At 39.9% G+C, this 25,341-nt stretch overlaps 1 protein-coding gene across 2 annotated transcripts; it reads right to left on the reverse strand.

Moving 5' to 3' along the window:
• Positions 1-132: 132 nt before the first annotated feature.
• On the reverse strand, positions 133-24,452 carry slu7 (SLU7 homolog, splicing factor). Of its 2 annotated transcripts, none has more exons than XM_034181233.1 (15): positions 24,316-24,452; positions 21,932-22,114; positions 21,076-21,229; positions 16,271-16,354; positions 16,007-16,171; positions 15,311-15,376; positions 14,959-15,090; positions 14,758-14,855; positions 14,599-14,666; positions 10,460-10,599; positions 10,182-10,343; positions 9,995-10,096; positions 9,813-9,890; positions 9,603-9,716; positions 133-437 (listed from the first exon to the last, which is right to left on the reverse strand). In XM_034181233.1, exons 2-15 carry the CDS (start codon positions 22,093-22,095, stop codon positions 258-260), a joined length of 1,707 nt encoding a protein of 568 aa, XP_034037124.1. In that variant the 5' UTR covers positions 22,096-22,114; positions 24,316-24,452; the 3' UTR covers positions 133-257. The 2 variants fall into 2 exon arrangements, with proteins under 2 accessions (XP_034037124.1, XP_034037125.1); XM_034181234.1 differs by having other exon boundaries at positions 16,271-16,351; positions 24,316-24,451.
• Between the last annotated feature and the right edge of the window lie 889 nt (positions 24,453-25,341).

The following is a 25,341-nucleotide window of genomic DNA, read 5'->3' on the forward strand; positions in this document are numbered from 1 at the left end:
CACTAGCACCGTGTAAGAATACTTTGTTAAACACGATGTCTTGACAAGTCTTTGCAAATGACAGTCTAATTTTCCATCTTTCACCATAAAGTATCACAGAATGCCTGACTGTACAGTACAGGCAAGTAAATACATTTCTAATAAAACCATTTTTTTATTGATAGATGTGGGGTGAAAACACTGGGTGTTGCCTAAGTTACAAGCCATAAAATGTAGGTATGGGAATGCATGAAGGGGTGGAAGCAGTAACTGTTGTTTCACTGTCCAAGGAAGGAAGCCATGGGGTCATCTGGTCGGCTGCGTTTCATCTGGAAAGCTTCAATCTCCTCCTCAGTGGGCTCCTTCACCTCATGTAGGCTACTGTATGGCCTCTTCCGCTCATCCAGCTGCATCATCGTCAGAACATGTTTCAGACGCATGTCCTCTGCTTCAAGGGCCTATGAGGAGCAAAATAAACCAGAGATAAGAACATTAGTTTTTTTTTAAACAATACAGATGTAGAAAAACATTCATATATACATTATATAGCTGTGCAAGACATCTGTAACATAATCACATTTATTTTGTTCCACTATAAAATAAGAAACAAAAGCAGGTAGGAATATGTGAGAAAAAGTGGCTTTTTATTTACCAATCTGTTTCAAATGCCCTTATTTCAAATTGCTGATATGTTACATTTGTCTGTGTTGTTTCCTGATGATCCCATTAACAGTACTGTACTCCATTAACATTACACATAATAGTACATTTTAGAATAGAACTACAACTTTAAAACTGATGTAATATAAGTGAAAGTAGTGTGCATGTTTCGCCTTTTCATAACATGTTTTTATGGTGAAACTAAAGACAATTGTCCTCTCCATGTTTTATTTTTCCTGCGGCTGTCTGATGGTTCATTCTCTCAATGAGGACACACAGCGATGCTGTTTGACAGAAGAAACACGGCGTCATGCCTTCAGAGCACCAAACTCTACTCAAATGTAGTATATTTGTCGGTAAACCAGAAAAATACTTCTGGTCAGTGCAGAACTCTGTGTAAATGTAATGTCATCTGTCCATTAATGCAAAACTCCACAGGAGACTAATGAATTTGCCAATCTGTCAGAGTGTGACTCCACCTTTACCTCTGCTAGAGCTGCATGATACATTGTTTCATCACCGTCGTGATAAACACATGCATAATAGTCACACTGCAGATATGCAATGTCAAGCAAGGCAAATTTAAATCAAATGTTACCCTAAAACTTCTTTGCTGCTTGATTAAAGAAGACAAAAAAAAAAAAAAAACAGGTTTTTGCATAAACTGAGGCTCTTTTTTTTTAAACCCCAAATCAGAAAAAGTATGGACATATGGAAAGTGATCCTGACTCTGTCTTCTATTTCACTGCAGGCAGTGGTGGGCAAAGCTACACAAAAAGTTAGTTTCAATAACAGATAATCAGCTAACTGAAAAGTTATCTTTTACAACCCCTGGCAAAAATTATGGAATCACCGGCCTCGGAGGATGTACATTCAGTTGTTTAATTTTGTAGAAAAAAAAGCAGATCACAGACATGACACAAAGTCATTTCAAATGGCAATTTTCTGGCTTTAAGAAACACTATAAGAAATCAGGAAAAATAATTGTGGCAGTCAGTAACGGTTACTTTTTTAGACCAAGCAGAGGGAAAAAAACATGGACTCACTCAATTCTGAGGAATAAATTATGGAATCACCCTGTAAATTTTCATCCCCAAAACTAACACCTGCATCAAATCAGATCTGCTCGTTAGTCTGCATCTAAAAAGGAGTGATCACACCTTGGAAGAGCTGTTGCACCAAGTGGACTGACATGAATCATGGCTCCAACACGAGAGATGTCAATTGAAACAAAGGAGAGGATTATCAAACTCTTAAAAGAGGGTAAATCATCATGCAGTGTTGCAAAAGATGTTGGTTGTTCACAGTCAGCTGTGTCTAAACTCTGGACCAAATACAAACATGGGAAGGTTGTTAAAGGCAAACATACTGGTAGACCAAGGAAGACATCAAAGCGTCAAGACAGAAAACTTAAAGCAATATGTCTCAAAAATCGAAAATGCACAGCAAAACAAATGAGGAACGAATGGGAGGAAACTGGAGTCAACGTCTGTGACCGAACTGTAAGAAACCGCCTAAAGGAAATGGGATTTACATACAGAAAAGTTAAACAAAAGCCATCATTAACACCTAAATAGAAACAAAAAAGGTTACAATGGGCTAAGGAAAAGCAATCATGGACTGTGGATGACTGGATGAAAGTCATATTCAGTGATGATGCTCGAATCTGCATTGGGCAAGGTGATGATGCTGGAACTTTTGTTTGGTGCCATTCCAATGAGATTTATAAAGATGACTGCCTGAAGACAACATGTAAATTTCCACAGTCATTGATGATATGGGGCTGCATGTCAGGTAAAGGCACTGGGGAGATGGCTGTCATTACATCATCAATAAATGCACAAGTTTACGTTGATATTTTGGACACTTTTCTTATCCCATCAATTGAAAGGATGTTTGGGGATGATGAAATCATTTTCCAAGACGATAATGCATCTTGCCATAGAGCAAAAACTGTGAAAACATTCCTTGCAAAAAGACACATAGGGTCAATGTCATGGCCTGCAAATAGTCCGGATCTTAATCCAATTGAAAATCTTTGGTGGAAGTTGAAGAAAATGGTCCATGACAAGGCTCCAACCTGCAAAGCTGATCTGGCAACAGCAATCAGAGAAAGTTGGAACCAGATTGATGAAGAGTACTGTTTGTCACTGTTTTTTGGTGTCCAAAAAATGAGGTGGGCTTCATTGATAATTGGCAAAGCTTCTGGGGAAAACCTGGTCTTGTTAGGAGAGACGGCATCCATCCCACTTTAGATGGAGCAGCTCTCATTTCTAGAAATCTGGCCAATTTTCTTGGATCCTCCAAACTGTGACTGTCTAGCGTTGGGACCAGGAGGCAGAGCTGTGGTCTTATACACCTTTCTGCAGCTTCTCTCCCCCTGCCATCCCCTCATTACCCCATCCCCGTAGAGACGGTGCCTGCTTCCAGACCACCAATAACCAGCAAAAATCTATTTAAGCAAAAAAATTCAAAAAGAAAAAATAATATAGCACCTTCAACTGCACCACAGACTAAAACGGTTAAATGTGGTCTATTAAACATTAGGTCTCTCTCTTCTAAGTCCCTGTTGGTAAATGATATAATAATTGATAAACGTATTGATTTATTCTGCCTAACAGAAACCTGGTTACAGCAGGATGAATATGTTAGTTTAAATGAGTCAACACCCCCGAGTCACACTAACTGTCAGAATGCTCGTAGTACGGGCCGGGGCGGAGGATTAGCAGCAATCTTCCATTCCAGCTTATTAATTAATCAAAAACCTAGACAGAGCTTTAATTCATTTGAAAGCTTGTCTCTTAGTCTTTTCCATCCAAATTGGAAGTCCCAAAAACCAGTTTTATTTGTTATTATCTATCGTCCACCTGGTCGTTACTGTGAGTTTCTCTGTGAATTTTCAGACCTTCGGTCTGACTTAGTGCTTAGCTCAGATAAGATACTTATAGTGGGCGATTTTAACATCCACACAGATGCTGAGAATGACAGCCTCAACACTGCATTTAATCTATTATTAGACTCTATTGGCTTTGCTCAAAAAGTAAATGAGTCCACCCACCACTTTAATCATATCTTAGATCTTGTTTTGACTTATGGTATGGAAATAGAAGACTTAACAGTATTCCCTGAAAACTCCCTTCTGTCTGATCATTTTTTAATAACATTTACATTTACCCTGATGGACTACCCTGCAGTGGGGAATAAGTTTCATTACACTAGAAGTCTTTCAGAAAGCGCTGTAACTAGGTTTAAGGATATGATTCCTTCTTTATGTTCTCTATTGTCATATACCAACACAGAGCAGAGTCTGTAAGAGAGTTAGAGTATCTCGTCAATAGTTTTACATCCTCATTGAAGACAACTTTGGATGCTGTAGCTCCTCTGAAAAAGAGAGCTTTAAATCAGAAGTGTCTGACTCCGTGGTATAACTCACAAACTCGTAGCTTAAAGCAGATAACCCGTAAGTTGGAGAGGAAATGGCGTCTCACTAATTTAGAAGATCTTCACTTAGCCTGGAAAAAGAGTTTGTTGCTCTATAAAAAAGCCCTCCATAAAGCTAGGACATCTTTCTACTCATCACTAATTGAAGAAAATAAGAACAACCTCAGGTTTCTTTTCAGCACTGTAGCCAGGCTGACAAAGAGTCAGAGCTCTATTGAGATGAGTATTCCATTAACTTTAACTAGTAATGACTTCATGACTTTCTTTGCTAACAAAATTTTGACTATTAGAGAAAAAATTACTCATAACCATCCCAAAGACGTATCGTTATCTTTGGCTGCTTTCAGTGATGCCGGTATTTGGTTAGACTCTTTCTCTCCGATTGTTCTGTCTGAGTTATTTTCATTAGTTACTTCATCCAAACCATCAACATGTTTATTAGACCCCATTCCTGCCAGGCTGCTTAAGGAAGTCCTACCATTATTTAATGCTTCAATCTTAAATATGATCAACTTATCTTTGTTAGTTGGCTATGTACCACAGGCTTTTAAGGTGGCAGTAATTAAACCATTACTTAAAAAGCCATCACTTGACCCAGCTATTTTAGCTAATTATAGGCCAATCTCCAACCTTCCTTTTCTCTCAAAGATTCTTGAGAGGGTAGTTGTAAAACAGCTAACTGATCACCTGCAGAGGAATGGTCTATTTGAAGAGGTTCAGTCAGGTTTTAGAATTCATCATAGTACAGAAACAGCATTAGTGAAGGTTACAAATGATCTTCTTATGGCTTCGGACAGTGGACTTATCTCTGTGCTTGTTCTGTTGGACCTCAGTGCTGCTTTTGATACTGTTGACCATAAAATTTTATTACAGAGATTAGAGCATGTCATAGGTATTAAAGGCACTGCGCTGCGGTGGTTTGAATCATATTTGTCTAATAGATTACAGTTTGTTCATGTAAATGGGGAATCTTCTTCACAGACTAAAGTTAATTATGGAGTTCCACAAGGTTCTGTGCTAGGACCAATTTTATTCACTTTATACATGCTTCCCTTAGGCAGTATTATTAGACGGTATTGCTTAAATTTTCATTGTTACGCAGATGATACCCAGCTTTATCTATCCATGAAGCCAGAGGACACACACCAATTAGCTAAACTGCAGGATTGTCTTACAGACATAAAGACATGGATGACCTCTAATTTCCTGCTTTTAAACTCAGATAAAACTGAAGTTATTGTACTTGGCCCCACAAATCTTAGAAGCATGGTGTCTAACCAGATCTTTACTCTGGATGGCATTTCCCTGACCTCTAGTAATACTGTGAGAAATCTTGGAGTCATTTTTGATCAGGATATGTCATTCAAAGCGCATATTAAACAAATATGTAGGACTGCCTTTTTGCATTTACGCAATATCTCTAAAATCAGAAAGGTCTTGTCTCAGAGTGATGCTGAAAAACTAATTCATGCATTTATTTCCTCTAGGCTGGACTATTGTAATTCTTTATTATCAGGTTGTCCTAAAAGTTCCCTAAAAAGCCTTCAGTTAATTCAAAATGCTGCAGCTAGAGTACTGACGGGGACTAGCAGGAGAGAGCATATCTCACCCGTGTTGGCCTCTCTTCATTGGCTTCCTGTTAATTCTAGAATAGAATTTAAAATTCTTCTTCTTACTTATAAGGTTTTGAATAATCAGGTCCCATCTTATCTTAGGGACCTCGTAGTACCATATCACCCTAATAGAGCGCTTCGCTCTCAGACTGCAGGCTTACTTGTAGTTCCTAGGGTTTGTAAGAGTAGAATGGGAGGCAGAGCCTTCAGCTTTCAGGCTCCTCTCCTGTGGAACCAGCTCCCAATTCAGATCAGGGAGACAGATACCCTCTCTACTTTTAAGATTAGGCTTAAAACTTTCCTTTACACTAAGGCTTATAGTTAGGGCTGGATCGGGTGACCCTGGACTATCCCTTGGTTATGCTGCTTTAGACGTAGACTGTGGGGGGGTTCCCATGATGCACTGTTTCTTTCTCTTTTTGCTCTGTATGCATCACTCCGCATTTAATCATTAGTGATCGATCTCTGCCCCCCTCCACAGCATGTCTTTTTCCTGGTTCTTTCCCTCAGCCCCAACCAGTCTCAGCAGAAGACTGCCCCTCCCTGAGCCTGGTTCTGCTGGAGGTTTCTTCCTGTTAAGAGGGAGTTTTTCCTTCCCACTGTTGCCAAGTGCTTGCTCACAGGGGGTCGTTTTGACCGTTGGGGTTTTTCATAATTATTGTATGGCCTTGCCTTACAATATAAAGCGCCTTGGGGCAACTGTTTGTTGTGATTTGGCGCTATATAAAAAAAAAAGTTGAGTTGAGTTGAGTCACTCATTACGTCCATGCCTCAGAGACTGCAAGCTGTTATAAAAGCCAGAGGTGGTGCAACAAAATACTAGTGATGTGTTAGAGCGTTCTTTTGTTTTTCATGATTCCATAATTTTTTCCTCAGAATTGAGTGATTCCATATTTTTTTCCCCTCTGCTTGGTCTAAAAAAGTAACCGTTACTGACTGCCACTATTTTTTTTCCTGATTTCTTATAGTGTTTCTTAAAGCCAGAAAGTTGCCATTTGAAATGACTTTAGTTTTGTGTCATGTCTGTGATCTGCTTTTTTCTACAAAATTAAACAACTGAATGAACATCCTCCGAGGCCGGTGATTCCATAATTTTTGCCAGGGGTTGTATAAAGCTAAACCGATAAACCACCCAAAAATTTATCAGAAGCTACACCTAACCGATAACTTCCACTTTTGTCTCTGGTACACTTACAACTACTAACAAGCTGATTTTGAGTTTTAACACCACGATCACTTCTGGTAGCATCAAAGGCAACCACAGACCCAAACAATGAGTCAGCACTTCTGTCTTTGTGCATCCTGCCCACTGCTGGAAGCTCCTGTTTACTACATAACTTCCAGCAGAGAAGCAGTTGAGAGGAGCAGCGAAGCGCCAGTGAGAAGGAGCCCAGAGGCGGCTCTCCAGGAATGGAGAACAGCAGCGTGCGTGCAAAAGAGCGATTTTGCAGAAATAAAGGGAGGAACACAGTAAAAAGTGGGATGACGATGTGTGTGTTTAAAGCCGCAGAAGAAATAAAACCAGCGAGCCGCGGAGCCAGCGAGGAGCACAGAGCCGACTGTCCAGGAACCCTTCGTTCGGTTCTAGCTGGTCTGGTGCATTACAGGTGGACAGCAGCCTGGCACACAGCACGCAACCGTGGGTCTGTACTGGAGTGTCTATTTTTGGATTGCATTTAAAAAATGTGACATCTTTAAATGCTGCTGTGAATCTGTGAATTGAAAACCCACACTTTAAAGGGACCAGGTGTGAGAGAGTTGGAGGTTTGGCCCAAACTCATACCTAAACATGTGCCAACATTGCATTATCATGGTGCTATCACAGCACTACGTGGCTTAGCGTGGCTGATGCGAGCAATTCGAGGCTCTAATGACAGGTCAGCCGTGGCTCACTAGAGGCTGCTACATGGCACATGTGGGGTACAGAGACGCACCTTCATAACGGATATGTGATAAATGAAAACATGGGTCATTCTTCAAATAATCACTGACACACTCATGCATGGCTCATTATTCATGGCTTATTATTTGGCGGGACCCAGGCTTAAGTTAAAACTGTATGCCTCTGGATGACTTGGGTGATATTGAAAGCATATCAGTATGGGGTCAAAAGAAATTAGCTTTTTTCTTTTCTGTGACCAGTTCTCCTTTGTCTGCAGAGGATAGAGCGGTTTCTTCTGAAACCAGCTCTCCTCTGTTTACAGAGGATACAACTGCGCATCTACTACAAAACATTTAACAGGTAGGTACTCGACTGATTTTAGACTTCATAAATGTTTGTAACTGTTAAGCCTTGTTTACTATGTCTACAAAAATACATTAGCGGTTTAAAAAATTATCGGACCAAAACTTAATCGGAAGATAGTTGGTCCAATAATGGTTTTCAAATTTATCTGAAAAGCTACCCGATAACGAAAACATTATCTTTGATAATTAGCGGTTAGTGGAACTGTGCACACCACTGACTGCAGGCAGCATGAACCAGAGGTGAGACAAAGTCACCAGCAACTCACTCTCAAGTCATGAATTGGCAAGTCTCAAGTCAAGTCCCAAGTCATAATGACCACCAATTGTTTGCAAGCTGACTTGAGATTTGCCGATTCACGACTTGAGAATGACTTGACAGTGACTTCGTCCCACCTCTGATATGAACCCAAGATATTTTATATTTTATGTGGTCAGCTGCATTTCATTTGTTAATAAACATCCATTCCTACATTTAAGGCCTGCAACACATTGTAAAAAAAAGTTGGGAGGGCAATTTATTGAAAAATATAAAGACTACATCACTTTTACAGCCAGTTTTCTTCAGGCAAGTCAGAGGAAGATACATGAACATTTCCAAGTTACTGATTATGTTTCTTTTACATTAATCATTAAGTAATAAAAACAGCATGGTACTGTATGGTAAATCTGTGTCAAGCAGGCAGTTCTCAAAAACCATGCTGGAAGGAGACTACTGAGGGAAGCCACCAAGACACCCATGACATCTGTGAAAGAGTTACAGGCCTCTGTGGTTGTGGTTGGAGAAATCGCATCATGATGGAGCAGTATAATGGTGGATTTTCTTAAAAAGAAAATGCAAAATTTCAGCTGAAACCCAAGCCTAGATTTGATGTTTTCCTGTTTTACAGTCCTTCGCTACTCCAGTCAAACAGCAAGTAAATGTAAGGATTAATGCAGTTTTTCATATTATCCCAACTTCTTCTGATTTAGAGTTGTTACAAGTCAAGTTAACCACAAGTTGTCACAAAGCTCCAGTACTTGGTTGTGTCCATCACTAGTAAATTCTATAGAAGAAGGTTCCTGGAACTATGACTCAACCATTCTACAAAAACTACTTCAAAAACTATGATATTGTTAAATATTTCATTGTGTGGTGTTTTAGCAAAAGGCTTTGCATTAATGCTAAGTTCCTACAGGTCTGCAGTGTTTATATTTAGGACTTTTATTGTGACATGCCAGAAAGGAAGGACTTATATTTTCTTTGCTTTGTATAAAACTGTGAAAGAAGTGCTTCTCTTTGGTGAAGAAGCAGAAGTGCACCGATAATCATCCAAACAGGAGGAAAGAAACAAAAAACAGAAAATGGCTGCCAAAACATAACCATCTTTATTTTAATTATTTCAAAGGCAGGTGATTTATTGATAGTTCCTTGCAGAGCCTTTCAAGTTTTTATTTTAATTTATAATTTTTAATTTTCTGTGCAGATACACTCCCCAACAAATGTAGTCATCATTTGAGAAGGAGTCCTTCTTTCTAAATGGAGCTACCCACTTTATATGATGTCAATTCCTGTACTTTATTATCACGATATGAATCTCAGACAAAAAGAATACTGCATTGTCAGGTATTTTTTTTCCCACTATTGTACAGCCCTAGAGTCTAGCCACCAAAAACAAACCTTACCTTCTTTAACTTCTCTTTCTTTTTCTCCTCTTCTGAATCACTGCCAGAGTCATGCTTCTTGTTCCTTCTGTTCTTCTTCTTCTTTTTCTTCTCTTTCATCTTATCTTGATGCATCTATTGACAGAAAACAATGACCTTAAGCACGTAATATTTACATTTCCTCACTGCATGTAAGTGAAGGCATTTTAAACTGGACTCGGCATCACCTACTTCAAGCAAAGTCTTTGGCTGTTCTTCCTCCTGGGACTGTGTCAGTCCCTCATCAAAGGGAACACAGTCTGTGGTGCTCTTTGGGTTGTGAAAAGAAGAAAAAAAAACAAACAATAAAAGCATCTCTGTTAAAACTATGTGCACTTTAAAAAGAAGAGTTTAATACAAGTACATCTACTCACTGTTGTGATTCCAGCCTCTCCTGTGCAGTAACTCTGTTTGACCATAGAGTGACAGCACTTGTAGCCCCAGCAGCCGTCCTTCCAGTACGAGCCCCAAATACACTGCACAGAAGAGCATTCACAGGATGAATGCAAGGGGAAAGGTGTACTGCAGGGTGCAGGGAGCAAACAGTACTGCTGTCCTTACTGTGTGGTTGTTAATGAGCACATCCTCCTCATACTTGGAACGTGCCACAGCCTTCTCCAGACCCTTCAGTATGGCACCGTGACGAGAATACTCCACGTAGTCCTCCGTCTGGGCCAAAAGAAGCTCTCGTGGAGGGGCGTCCAAGTGTACTTGGCCTCCATACTACCCAACACAAAAGCACAAATACTGTAAGTTAAGTTCATTCACAGTATCAAATTATTTTTCAACCTGTTGTTTTTGTCTTTTTTTTTTTATAAATTAATACGTCAGCTACTCACCCTTTCCAGGATGCCTTCCCTCTGCTGCTGTTTAAAGTCTTCTTTTTTGACTTTGTAGGAGCGGTGCAGCAGCTCCAGTTTTGTAGGATCAGCCTGGAGATGCACCTCAGAGCCTCTCTCATAGGCCTCCCAGGCAAACACTAGCAGAACGTAAATGTGTTACAGGGTACACTACAGAAGCATTTATGAGGTGCCATCTGCTGTATATCATACAGATACTACAGCAAACAACATACAGGCTTAATAACCAGAACATCACCTGCACTAACTGCTGTGTGTTGTGACACGCGTCCTCACTGCATGTTAGAGAACAAATTTTGGCCAGTGATTTGTCTGTTCCCCACATTCTGAGCCTGTCATCACATGCTTCAGGATTTACGCCCCTAACATTACTGCATACAGAGGCTGTGCAGCTGACATCAACAGCTTCATAACCACCGTCAGTCTGTCATATTGGACGCCACTGTTACCAGCCACTTGGGAAGCAATGCCACGTGATACATGTCGAAACATGCATGGGTCCAGACTCTCTTTTTAGTGAGAGGTGTTCAAAAAAATGAGACTCGATGACTGAGACTATCCCAACCCCACATTTGGTGCATCCAGAAAGTATTCACAGTGCTTCACGTTTTCCACATTTTGTTATGTTACAGGCTTATTTCAAAATGGAGCAAATTAATTTTTCCCCTCAAGATACTCACAACACCCCATAATGACAATAAGAAAAAGTTTTCAGGGGAAAATTTTGGCAAATGTATTAAAAATAAGAATAATTTTTACATGTACGTAAGTATTCATACCCTTTGCTCAATACTTTGTTGATGCACTTTTGGCAGCAATTACAGCCTCAAGTCTTCTTAAACATGATGCTACATGCTTAGCTCTCCTATCTTTGGGCAGTTTTGTCCATTCCATTCTCCTGTGGAACCAGCTCCCAATTCGGATGAGGGAGACAGACACCCTCTCTACTTTTAAGATTAGGCTTAAAACTTTCCTTTTTGCTAAAGCTTATAGTTAGGGCTGGATCAGGATGCTGCTATAGACTTAGACTGCTGGGGGGTTCCCATGATGCACTGAGTGCTTCTTTCTCTTTTTGCTCTGTATGCACCACTCTGCATTTAATCATTAGTGACCGATCTCTGCTGTCTTCCACAGCATGTCTTTTTCCTGATTCTCTCCCTCAGCCCCAACCAGTCCCAGCAGAAGACTGCCACTCCCTGAGCCTGGTTCTGCTGGAGGTTTCTTCCTGTTAAAAGGGAGTTTTTCCTTCCCACTGTCGCCAAGTGCTTGCTCATAGGGGGTCGTTTTGACCGTTGGGGTTTTTCTGTGATTATTGTATGGCTTTTGCCTTGCAATATAAAGCGCCTTGGGGCAACTGTTGTTGTGATTTGGTGCTATATAAATAAAATTGATTTGATTTGATTCCTCTTTGTAGCACCTCTCAAGCTCCATCAGGCTGGATGGGGAGTGTTGTGCACAGCCATTTTCAGATCTCCACAGAGATGTTCAATCGGATTCAGGTCTGGACTCTTCCTGGACCACTCAAGGACATTCACAGAGTTGTCATGAAGTCACTCCTTTGATATTGTGGCTGTGCTTAGGGTCATTGTCCTGCTGAAAGATGAACTGTCATCCCAGTCTGAGGTCAAGCGCGCTCTGGAGCAGGTTTTCATCCAGGATGTCTCTGTACATTGTTGCATTCATCTTTCCTTCAATCCTGACTAGTCTCCCAGTTCCTACCTCTGAAAAACATCCCCACAGCATGATGCTGCCACCACCATTCTTCACTGTAGGGATGGTATTGGCTAGGTGATGAGTGGTGCCTGGTTTTCTCCAAACATGACGCCTGGCATTCACTCCAAAAAGTTCAATTTTTGTCTCGTCAGACCAGAGAATTTTGTTTCTCATGGTCTGAGAGTCCTTCAGGTGCCTTTTGGAAAACTCCAGGCGGCCTGCCATATGCCTTTTACTGAGGAGTGGTTTCCATCTGGCCACTCTACCATACAGGCCTGATTGGTGAATTGCTGCAGAGATGATTGTCCTTCTGGAAGGTTCTTCTCTCCACAGAGGAAGGCTGGAGCTCTGACAAAGTGACCATGAGGTTCTTGGTCAGCTTCCTGACTAAGGCTCTTCTCCCTTGATCACTCAGTTCAGACGGGCCGCCACCTCTAGGAAGAGTTCTGGTGGATCCAAACTTCTTCCATGATGACGGAGGCCACTGTGCTCATTGGGACCTTCAATTCAGCAGAAATGTTTCTGTACCCTTTCCCAGATTTGTGCCTTGAGACAATCCTGTCTCGGGGGTCTACAGACAATTCCTCTGACTTCATGTTTGGTTTGTCCTCTGACATGCACTGCCAACTGTGGGACCTTATATGCAGACAGGTGTGTGTCTTTCCAAATCATGTCCAATCAACTGAATTTACCCCAGGTGGATTCCAGTTAAGCTGTAGAAACATCAAGGATAATCAGTGGAAACAGGATGCACCTGAGCTCAATTCTGAACTTCATGGCAAATCTGTGAATACTTATGTACATGTGATTTCTTAACTTTTTATTTTTAATAAATTTGCAAAAATCTCCTTAAAGCTTTTTTCACATAGTCACTGTTGGGTGTTGAGTGTAGAATTTTGAGGAAAATAATGAATTTCATCAATTTTGGAATAAGGCTGTAAAATGTGGAAAAAGTGCAGCGCTGTGAATACTTTCTGGATTCACTGTACTAACTTTAGTTTCGATACATCATAGCATTTCTGAGATATGACGTCACTTCCTATTTTGTGTCTTCACGCCAGATTTCATTTGGCTGAGGGATGAATACTTTGGAAAAGGAGGGGAGGGGGAATCAAACACTTGCAGCATGGGATTTTTTTCTTTTTTTTACTTTTTCATAAAATCCAATACACAGAAAATCTGTTAACGGCAGAAATCGACAAGCTGCGTTGAGCATGGCTTGTCCAAAGGAATCCAATGATACCCGATTTTCAAAACAGTTCAAAAGCACCTCCAAGTCTGACCCACTGGTGGCACTATAGCACTGGTGGTGCAGGTAAGAAATTTAGTGAAAAGAATAACCATCCCCAGTAAGCGCACCAAATTTCACAACTTTTTAAAAATATGGTTACAAGGCTGAAATTAAACATGATGGATGAATGCACACATGTGCTGATGGATGGAATGCAATTCTATATCACCGCCTCTTAGCTTCTTGGCCAGTAGCAGATGAACTACAAAAGAAGCAGGAAATCAAGACACAACAAATGTGAACCAAACTACCTAGAAATGTGAAAACAAAATGAGAAGCCAAATAATGAGACATTTATATGGAGCTCAGACTTCTCAAACTACAACAGAAGTTAGAAATCAGAAAAATATAGTATTTCCCCTCTGATTGCTTATTTTTGTCTGGAGGACTTGTAGTACAAAAGATTCAAGCAATGTGAGCCAATACACAGGATTAATATAAGGTGATACGGCTGTATTATATCAATTTTATAAAGGCTGACCCATTTCTAGTCCTCTGATCTTCTGTGAGTCACACGCTTGGCAATCTTTCAGAGGCAATATGTGTTGCCAACAATATGACTAAATATATTGCCTAACATAACTTAATTTCATTTCTAATTTTTATGTGCTGTAAAAAGCTGGCATGTTTGCTACTGAGTCAAAGAATTCTCACTCCAACATGGAATTGGGTTGACACAACTATTTTGTGCCTGTGCTAATCTCTGTACTCCATAGTGTATAGCAGATGACAGTTGAATACTCTCCATGGGCAGAATGCCAGCCCGACTCAGGTTGCTTCCCCAGCCAAGGCTGGTACCCATTTACAGCTGAGTGGGCTGAGACGATGCAGACTAAATGTCTTGCCAAGGACACAGACAGGTAATGTGAGCAGGAATCAAACTCAGGTCCACATTGTGGTAGCCCAGCTGTTTATCCACTGAGGTAGCTACTCTACATTTCAATACTGACCTACTAATAATCTAAGTATGAACATACTCACTATATTAAACACATATGCAGAAAACGTTCAGGTCTGGTAATGTTACTGTAAGACGATGAGGAAACAATGATTTCAAAAACTGGAAAGAACTGGCTACACAGTATGGGAGACTGAACAGGAAATTATGACTTACACTGTGTTTGTGCCATGGTGATGGTGTCTCCAGTGTAACGTACAAAATTGTCTCCAGCGTACCCCACTCTGTCAAAAAAAAAAAAAAAAACTGATTCAAAATATAAACCATCTAAAGGCCAGTCCATATGTATGACTGAGATATCAAGTAGCAACTTACTCATCGTCATTCATGCCAGTGTTTGAATACGGGTTCTCTCGCATTGCTCTGGTTTTGGGGTCATAGTATGCTGAATTTGGATCCAGATTTCTTAAGTACTGCAAGAAACAGTTTTAAATCAATAAAAATCTCTAAAATAACAGGCCACTGTCTTACACTGCAAGTAAATGAATGATTACAGCGACGAGATGTGCACATTACTTTGGCTGTGTCTTCTCTGATACGCAGATTTCTGACAGTGATGCGCCTTTTTGAATCAAAATTCTGGCCAGGCATGTCAATATCATCAGCATATTTGTCTTCATCCTCATCTTCACTGTCGTGTTCCCGCTCCTGCAGAGAAAGAAGTCAATGTATTTAATGTTAGTTTAACATGCAATTCCCCAGTGAACATCACTGACAGCCCAAATAAATGCAGCTTATCAGGGCACCAACACTTTGATATGAAGCAATATTTTAGTCAGTTTTTTTAACCAAACTAACTGCTTTCTGCTAAATAAAATCAGACAAAATGGTCGTACATTTTACAAAATTGACATGAATTGACACTTACCGTTTGGTCCAATTTCCCAGAGGCCAACTCATCTTGAAGCTTCTGTGCCTTCAGTGTCCTTTTAGCCTACAAAAAAATAAATAAATAAATAATAAAATACACATGAAACTTTGTGGCTCAAGGGGCTGACTGTATTTTCAAATAAACATGGCAGAATAACACCTTCAATTCCACAGGGTGCAACTATGAGGTGACATGTACTGCAGTTTTGACAACGTATTTGTTTACTTGTCAATTTGGTTATCATTCCTTGAAATTTGTGCTTCTACCATGGGATGAGTGGCAGTCTACAAAGTTACATGATTTCTTTTTTTCCCCAACCTCATTGTACTGTAGCATTTAAAAGTCCAGCACTAAACAGCATGGATCAATGAATACTGGTTGTACTTTAGCAATTAAGAATACATTGCAGTGATGAGACAGGATGATGGAAAAACTCATGAATTATGTGCAAAGCCCTATCTAATTGGCCAGTCAGACAGCTACCAGAAGAACCACCCATCAAGAACAGACTTTTTGCATATTCTCCAGAGCGGAACAGAGAGCTGCCTGCTGGGACATAATGGCTGGAATCACCTAAGGCAGCCAGCAGACACGCTCAATACCTGCCACTTAAATTCCACCAGCACCTGGTGGAATTTAAAGGGTAACAAAGTTAATGTTTCATTGCTCAACTAAAATAAATTTACCACTCACCAGGTCTACTTTGCTGTACTCTTCTACAATACGCTGGTGCTCTTCAGGGTCATACCCATTCCAGCGATCCCGCTTCCCGTCATAGTCCAAATCAACCTCGACCTGAGTGTGCTCATCTGGAGCTATTCCGCTTCCTGTGTACTTTGCCCCAACCTTTCTCGGTCGCTGATGGGAGAAAAGCAAAGTTCAGAGATTAATGTAGACTTTTGTTTTGCAAGTTTTTGTAGAAATCAGACTCTGTTGGACAAAGAATAACTGTTTTACCTCAAAGCAATCTTTCTTTTGGTGAGTCATGGCACCACAGTTCTCACAAGCACCCTTACGATATTTAGTGGCAACAGATTTCTGCTCGACACAAAATTAAACAGTTAAATTCAAGAGTAAGACTATATTTGCTATTTACACAGAACAGATATTAAATCCAAGTATATTACTGCAATTCTTCAACTGATGGCTCATGCATTTATATATATATATATATAGTCTGAAATTTTCATCTTAGATGCATGTCCACTGTGAGAGACATAATCTAAAAAAAATAAATAAATAAAAAAATCCAGAACTCACAATGTATGATTTTTTTTTTAAATACTTTATTTGCATGTTACTGCTGCAAATAAAGTATTTGAACCCCTACCAACCAGCAAGAATTCTGGCTCACACAGACCTGTTAATTTTCCTTTAAGAAGCTCTCTTATTCTGCACTCTTTACCTGTATTAACTGCACCTGTTTGAACTTGTTAGCTGTATAAAAGACACCTGTTCACATAATCAATCACACTCAAACCTGTCCACCATAGCCAAGACCAGAGCTGTCTAAAGACACCGGGGACAAAACTGTAGACCTGCACAAGGGTGGGATGGACTACAGGACAACAGGCAAGCAGCTTGGTAGAAGACAACAACTGTTATGATTATTTATTAGAAAGTGGAAGAAACACAAGAAGACTGTCAGTCTCCCTCACCCTGGGATTCCCTGCAAGATCTCACTTTGTGGGGAAAGGATGATTCTGAGAAAGCTCAGAACTACATAGGAGGACCTGGTCAATGACCTGAAGTGAGCTGGGACCACAGTCACAAAGATTACATTAGTAACACATGATGCTGTCATGGTTTAAAATCCTGCAGGGCAGCAAGGTCCCTCTGCTCAAGCCTGCACATGTCCAGGCCCATTTGAAGTTCACCAGTGACCATCTGGATGATCCAGACGAGGCATGGGAGAAGGTCATGTGGTCAGATGAAACCAGAATAGAGCTTTTTGGAATCAACTCCACTTACCATGTTTAGAGGATGAGAACAACCCCAAGAATACCATCCCAACCATGAAGCATGGGGGTGGAAACATCATACTCTGGGGGTGCTCTTCTGCAAAGGGGACAGGATGACTGCACTGTATTGAAGGGAGGAGGGATGGGGTCATGTATTGCGAGATTTTGGCAAACAACCTCCTTCCCTCAGTAAGAGCATTGAAGATGGGTCATGGCTGGGTCTTCCAGCATGACAATGACCCCAAACACACAGCCAGGGCTTTTTTTTTTAAAGGAGGGATTCTGTAAGAAGCATTTCAAGGTCCTGGAGTGGCTTGGCCAGTCTCCAGACCTGAACTCAAATAGAAAATCTTTGGATGGAGCTGAAACTCCAAACCTGAAAGATCTGGAGAAGATGTGTATGGAGGAGTGGATCAAAATCCCTGCTGCAGTGTGTGAAAACCTGGTGAAAAACTACAGGAAATGTTTGACCTCTGTAATTGCAAACAAAGGTTACTGTAACAAATATTAACATTGATTTTCACAGGTGTTCAAATACTTATTTGCAGCAGTAACATACAAATAAATTATTCAAAAAAAAATCATGCATTGTGATTTCCTGATTTTTTTTTTTTTTTTTTTTTTTTTTTTTTTAAGATTATGTCTCTCACAGTGGACATGCACCTAAGATGAAAATTTAAGACCCCTCCAAAACAGTACAAAAAATGATTTTGGGGAAACAAGTAAACTGTTGTGGCTAAAAGTAAGATTTACACCTTGATTGTGTATAGTGCCTTGAAGTGAAGTATGTTTTCTGGCGCTTAATAAATGGAACTGACAAACTATACCTGAATATACTTGTATTAATAAACTGATCAACCTCTGTATTGAATAGTCCAGCAGGGCAGCTTTTATATACAATTAACAAATTGATGTGTGTGTGTGTGGGGGGGGGGGGGTTCACACTTTTCTTGACATATCTCAGTGCACATAGTTTTGATGACCATCCACCCATTCATTTCTATGGAACTGTTCGGAGAAGGAACCTTTGCTGTGGCAGTTTTAAAAAACTAGCAAGTTTTGGAAACCTAACAAACGCGCACCTTTGTTTTAGTTGCTTTACTGTTGACATTCAAATAGTGTAGTTGGAGAAGTAAAAAGAAAGCACTTCAGGAAATTGAACAAATTGTGAACAATAGTCATGTTTTACAACTGTAAGAGATAAATTTATCTGCTTTCAATTTTGTCTCTCCAGTGTTCTCCAACCATATTTCACACAACTGGGCAATGAAACAGACAATCTTATTAGCCTCTCATGGCTGCTGTGGTCTCTGTAAAGAAATGCATTTCTTTCTGTTGAACACCAGAGGGCACAGTGCATATATTACAGCAGGGGTTTTCAAAGTGTGGGAGAACAAATGAACAAATGAATAGCTGTGCCAGAGAACAAATGAATAGCTGCGACACCCCCCCCCCCTCCCCGAAACACATACACACAATTTCAACATCTTCATGTATTTCTTTTTATTCTTTTACACATCTTAAATTTTAAATATATTTGTGCATCTTTAAAGAACTATCTGTGCATTTACACATTTTACAGCCTTTGTAAACATTTTAAACATGTTTTTAAAGAACTTTCTATTCTTTCACACATTTGACACCCTTTTCAAACATTTTAAACATGTTTTTAAAGAACTTTCTATTCTTTCACACATTTGACACCCTTTTCAAACATTTTAAACATGTTTTTAAAGAACTTTCTATTCTTTCACACATTTGACATCCTTTTCAAACATTTTAAACATGTTTTTAAAGAACTTTCTATTTTTACCCTCTCATATTTTAAACATTGTTTTTTTAAAACATCTCCATATGTTTTTAAATGTCTTTGGCATAACTAACACATTTTAACATAAATAATATTAATTCAACTTCAGGGATGGGTATTGATAAGATTTTATCGATATTGATGCCATTATCGATTCCGCTTATCGATCCGATTCCTTATTGATTCCCTTATCAATACCTCCTGTGAATTTTCTGTGTACTAAAAGTAGGCTTTACAGGTTTTCTATGTCAATAACATTTTATTGTGTCTTAAATAAATAAGAAATTGGTCACTGGATCTTTGATCTCTGGACATAAATAAAAAATAAACAAAATCTGTAGTTTCTCAAAAGCATTTCCTTTCAGACATTAATCGCACAAAAATCAAACTCCATACCTGTGAGCTGTAATTCATAAAGAACGCAGGATGTCTCATTTTGGGAGGAAAAAAGTTTTAGTCTATTGTCTAAATTACGTTTGGAAAGAGGTGTCATTTGATTTAAACGGTGATTTGCTTTGAAGTTATTAATTCCGGCCGGCCTCTAACTTGACTCGGCAGAGAGCGGCGCAGCGTTTGGAGTGGTGCAAACAGAATGGAAGGCGATTCTTGTTTCTTGCCCTGAATCAAGACAAGAGTCCCAGCTAGTGACTTTAATCTGCACAAAAGTGACTCACGGTTGACATCTTTAAATAGCTTTGAAAGGGGTTAAGAACAAAGTTGCTGCTTCTAAAAAGCAGCGAAGCAATGAACCAACAAAGCAGTGGGTCAGAGCACTGCTTAGTTGGTTAAAGCTTCAAGAACAGCCACTGCAGAAGCGATTGATTACAGACCCACTGCAGGATCTGTAATCAACGTAAACAAATGATCATTTTCCCTCAAAAACACCCTCAAAAACAACGGCCGCTCTGAGGGACTAATTAGGGAATCGTTACGCAAAAAGGCTACCGATGTCGGTGGATCGAATAATTTAATGATTCTCGATACCAATCCTTTGCACTCCCCGAAGAATTCTGGCGCTGTCCGGGGGGGGGGGCACACCTCACAGCTTGAAAACCACTGTATTACAGACATAGGGTATGTGGAAATGAGGCTGACTGCACCCACAGACTGCTCCAGCTGATTCTACTGATGAACGCATCCCCTGTTCTCAAAGTGGAATTAATCAGTGACAGGTGATGGTGGAAGCTTTGGCTGCACTGAAAACCTGCATCCTCTTAAGGATGACACATAGTTGATGAAGACCAATTTACATTATACATTTTTTTTAAGCTGTAGCTGTGACACAAAAGCAAGCAAAATTCCACACAATGAGCATCAGATTAGGGGCAGCATGGTGGCTTAGTGGTTAGCACTGTTGCCTCACAGCAAGAAGGTCATGGGATAAATTCCCAGCTTGGCCTTTCTGTGTGGAGTTTGTATTTTCTCCTCGTATTTGCGTGGGTTCCCTCAGTGTGCTCCGGCTTCCTCACACATCCAAAGACATGCAGGTTAGGTGGATTGGAAACTTTAAATTGTCCGTACGTGTGCGTGCAAGTGTGAATGTGTTTGTCTCTATGTGGCCCTGCAACATACTGGCGTCCTGTCCAGGGTGTACCCCGCCTCATGCCCTCTGACTGCTGGGATAGGCTCTAGCCCCCCAGTGACCCTTAATTTGGGTTAAGCAGCTGAAGATGAGTGAGTGAGTGAGCATTAGAGATTTCACAAGAAAATACAATGATGCAATCACGCTTATATAATTTGGATCAGACCATCTGTATGCCAAATTCGTATTTATGTTTGACTGTTTCAACTCCAGCTTGTTGTGGTAGACAACTAAAATACTGACAGCTCTGCCAATGTCTGATTAACACAAACAGGGAGGTTTGAGTTATGACATTAGGAATAAAGAGAAGCGAGTACGTGTGAGAATAAGGTGGCTAAACAGTGAGTCAGTATGTCATTTCATTGTTTATGACTATATTATTACTCTTAAAGTAACTGCTTCTTCTCACCTCTTGCACCCCCCTCTTATACCACTCTCCAATCGCTGCAAACTGCTTCTGATATTCAACCTGTGGTCTCTGATGTTTTAAGGTGGGCCTTTTGGATGGGTCAATATACCAGGGAACTGAAGAAATATACTGTGGGATGTGAGGGTTTATATCCCTGGACACAAGAAAAAGCAGGAGAAAATGTTAGAACACAACACTGTACAACTTTGATAGATCATGACTCACGAACATTCCACCACAAACATACAGTAAAATCATTAAAAGCATTGCTTTTTACACTAACTCCCCAGAGTGTAGCCACTGGCTACAGCACATCTCATGTAGACATTTCAGTGCTACAAAAAACATGTCATTGAATCTTTTCCATTTTGTTGTTTCCTACGATTTGGGTGGGATATGTAACTAATGGTAAACTTCTGAACTTTAAAAGCAGTGAAGACCAAATCTGATAACTGTTTTTTTTTGTTTGTTTTTATAAAATGATTACAACGTGTGAAATGACTAAAAAAAAAAAATTCCTCTGTTGAGCTCAGACAAACACCATATTAGAAGAAAGTAATTTTATCTTTTGTTAGTGACATAGGATATGTTTACACAAGAACAGTGTGTAGCACTATGGTTGCTATGTTGCTTTCAGAAGTTTACAAACTTGTCTTAATTTAAAACTGATCGTGCATCATGTGCTGATAATGAGACATCAGTTTTCAGACTTAATACAGACATAAAGTGATAATTAAGGAAAATCCTGACAAAGGAAGGCAGACATTTGGACATAATCCAGTTTTTCTCCAAATTAAGAAACCAAACTCTCAACCAAAGACGTGTCAGAATCCTAACTTGCCAGAGCCAAACTTACTTGCCCTCTTCATCCACCTCAGCTGGAGCATTTCCCAGCTTTCTCTGCTCTTCCAGCTCTTTCTTCTTCCTCCAGTCCTCCCTCGTCATCTTCTTGGGCTCATCCAGGCCCACAATCCCCTCAGTGCTAGCCTGCTCAGTCATGACTGAACCCTGCTCTGTCATGATTGATCCCCTGCAAAAACTGAACACACCTTGTTAAATTATCAGCCACACATTTAGTGAAAACCCTTCCGTACAGATCATTCAAACAAATCTTGAAAAATTGACTTAAACCATAAATCACTTGGTGGCAACAGGTTAGTTGTCTGCTACATTCAATCATGCCAACATTTGTGGACAGATTCAAAAGAATCCAGGAGGAGAAGATGATCAAAAATGATCAGCTTACTACTATGCAATTAGACAGGTCAGACTGGGAAGCATGTAGACGATTCTGAATCAATTCACAAATGTCAAAAAATTATTTTCTGAACGTTAATAATATAATATTGACAGAACAAAAAAAAAAGGGGGGGGGGGACTCAGAAGTGCAGTGCCCAGACTGTTAATGGTGTGCATTAAGAGACAAGAGATCTCAAAGTGAATATATTTTGGGTTTGATGAAGCTGAAAGGAAAAAGGTCCTTGAGAAGAGCCCCATTTAATGCAAATTGTGTCAAACTAAACTAAAATAGTCTGGAAAGACAACAAACATAACAAACATTATGTTGCACATAACTTATGCGTAAAAGACTTCTAATCAATATCCCCTGTATAAGGACAATTTTGGTTGTTTATTTGCTTTGCTAGTAAATATGATGACAAGTGTAACCTTCCAGCTGACAGATATCTCTTATATTATTTATTTTTAAAAAGGTAATGTAATAAATCCATCAATTTATTTAAATTATGCATTACAAATAGTCTTTATTTTAAAATTATCAAGTACTCACATAGTGAGGAAAATTAACTAATGTACAGAAATAAATAGATGCGGAGCAGGGGTGGTGGCCAAGTGGAGCAGGGGTGGTGCCAAGTGGTTAGTGCACTTGGTTTCAGTGCCGCAGGTTCCCGGTTCAAATCCCACCCCTGCCACATTTCTCCATGTAATGTGGAGTTGTGTCAGGAAGGGCATCCAGTGTAAAACTTGTGCCAATTCAACATGCAGATTTGCTGTGGTGACCCCGAGTGCAAACAAAGGAAAAGCCGAAGGGACTTACAGAAATAAATAGATGCATCGAGTCATCTTCTAATTGCACTGTCTCTGAACAGTAACTGAATCGAATCGTGAGGTGCCGAGAGGTTCCCCACTCATAATTCACAAGATGGAACTGCCCTGAATCACTGGTGGAAATCACAGATACACACAACTGGTACATCCCCACAACAAATAAGTAGGCATCTATCTGTTGCAGTCATGTGAAATATGGGCATCCCTTTTCCCAGTTGCTACTGTGCTCAACATTAAGGCACCTGTGTGCCAGATCATACCCAGAACAACACACGACAAATGTCAAAGCTGACATTTCCTGACAGTGCAAGTTGTACTACTCCTCTGAGTGTCATGTGACACAAAGTTATTTCAATGTTAACCCAAAGAGAACTAATACCAAACAGAAACAGTCATCACCTTGGGTCACTGGTTAGCACCAAACTCTCACAGCCATACAGTAAGACTGGAACACGAAAGAGTTGGACCTTCGCTCTCCAGCAAAGATATCAGTGTCACCAAACAGCTATACGTAAATCCCTGGACATGAAGTGATAAATGGTTTGAAACTGTGTTTCTGTCTTTCAACACTTATGAATACATGTCTAGATGTGGTATATCTGCAATAAATTGGGGGCAACTAATAGCTCAGTACAGTGAATTATTTTGTTACCAAAGGGTAAGTGGGGTGCCCTTGAGCAATATAATGATATAATAAAGTATGTTAACAAATGTATAAGCCATAATCTTTAGAAGAATTTGAAGTATATTCCTTTGTCTATGCTTTATTGAGTAGATACACATCACAGTCCATGAGGACAGACGAGAGAAGTAGCACAGAATTTCACCATTCTCTCCGAGAATTCCCTCTTTCTTTCCAAATATAAGTGACAAATATTATTGGACAGAGGTGTTTGGAGACGCCGATGGCTTTGAAGGAGAACAAAAGTCTTGATTCTTCAAAGAACAAGCTTCAAACAGTGCATAAATAATGCCTCTGTTATATTAATTGATTTATAAAAGCATTTATCAAATTTGGATACATAAAGAACACGATGGTCAGACTGTTTCTTCATACAAGCATCAGATTTTCTCTGGACTGTTAGCGATTATAGCTAGTAAGCGAGTAATGTGGAGAAACATAAAATAGGTTAAAATATTGTTCTTATATTCACAAAATAATCAATATATTACCTTTATGCGATTCAAAGCGAACGCGACAATAAATTGTTTCTCCGTAAAACCGGCAGTTTTTCCTGTATTTTCTTGTCTTATCTTGTAACACTAGCTAAAAACAACTTTGTGCTCCTTCTTCTTCTTCCCCAAATTAATGGTGGTTGGCTAACTTGCCTTTAGCGATTTACTGCCTCCATCTGAGCTGGAGTGGACATAACACTAACTCCGCCCAATAAAAAGAAGACAAGAATCGTACTCTCAGGCGCGCCACTCGTTTATGGCAAGCTAAAAGTAGACGCCCTCGTTTTGGCCGAACTACTATACAGTTTTTGTATATTCCGTGTTAGTACGCGCCCGTGGGCGACGTGTTTGATAAGTAGTTCACAAACAATGCTGTACTTGCGATGACAGTGCGTTTTCATGGTTAACAAAAGCATAAGGAGTATATTTGGCACAAGAACGTGTGTATCTCGTGTGTTTTTACACCTAAAAGATTGTAACTCAATACTCGCACTCATCCAGCAGCATCTTCTCATGTCAGTAAATAAGCCATTTCACACTCACTCTCTTCCGGTGTCGCAAGGTCAAAGGGTAAGAGATGTAAACTGCAGTCTGGAGGCATCATGACTGGCTGTGAGGGCAGCGAGACTGGGATTATTTTCCCGTTGGACTGTTGATTCCTTGAAAGATTTTTATGAAAACGTGGTATTGGTGTCCAAGGAAGAAAAACTGAAGCATACGTTCCACACGAACTGAAAATTCAGAGAGCACATTAGAGGTGGGCGATACCAGGAATTTTGGTATTGATCCGATACCAAGTAAATACAGGCCCAGTATCACAGATATTGATACCGATACTTTTTCATATTTAAGCTTCATAGATCCAAAGGATCCAAAAGACCTAGACTGTACATGACAACAAAATACTTTATTATCACAATCAACATTTTTGTTTAAAAAAAAAAAAATCACTCAACATAACTTAAAACAAAATCTCCTGAGGTAGAGGGCTGACACACCACAATACAAGGGTGCGCTGCTCAA

This window comes from Thalassophryne amazonica, chromosome 11 (genome assembly GCF_902500255.1).
Source record: "Thalassophryne amazonica chromosome 11, fThaAma1.1, whole genome shotgun sequence".
Taxonomy (NCBI): domain Eukaryota; kingdom Metazoa; phylum Chordata; class Actinopteri; order Batrachoidiformes; family Batrachoididae; genus Thalassophryne; species Thalassophryne amazonica.

Bases quoted from the DNA above. Each gene is read 5' to 3' on its own strand.
- slu7 (XM_034181233.1), bottom strand. From the start codon at position 22,095: ATGACAGAGCAGGGTTCAGTCATGACTGAGCAGGCTAGCACTGAGGGG. The intron at 15,091-15,310 runs GTAAGTGTCAAT...CTTTCTCTGCAG, and splicing joins CTGGGAAATTGGACCAAACG to GAGCGGGAACACGACAGTGA. The intron at 10,097-10,181 runs GTAAGGACAGCA...TCTTCTGTGCAG, and splicing joins TGCTCATTAACAACCACACA to TGTATTTGGGGCTCGTACTG.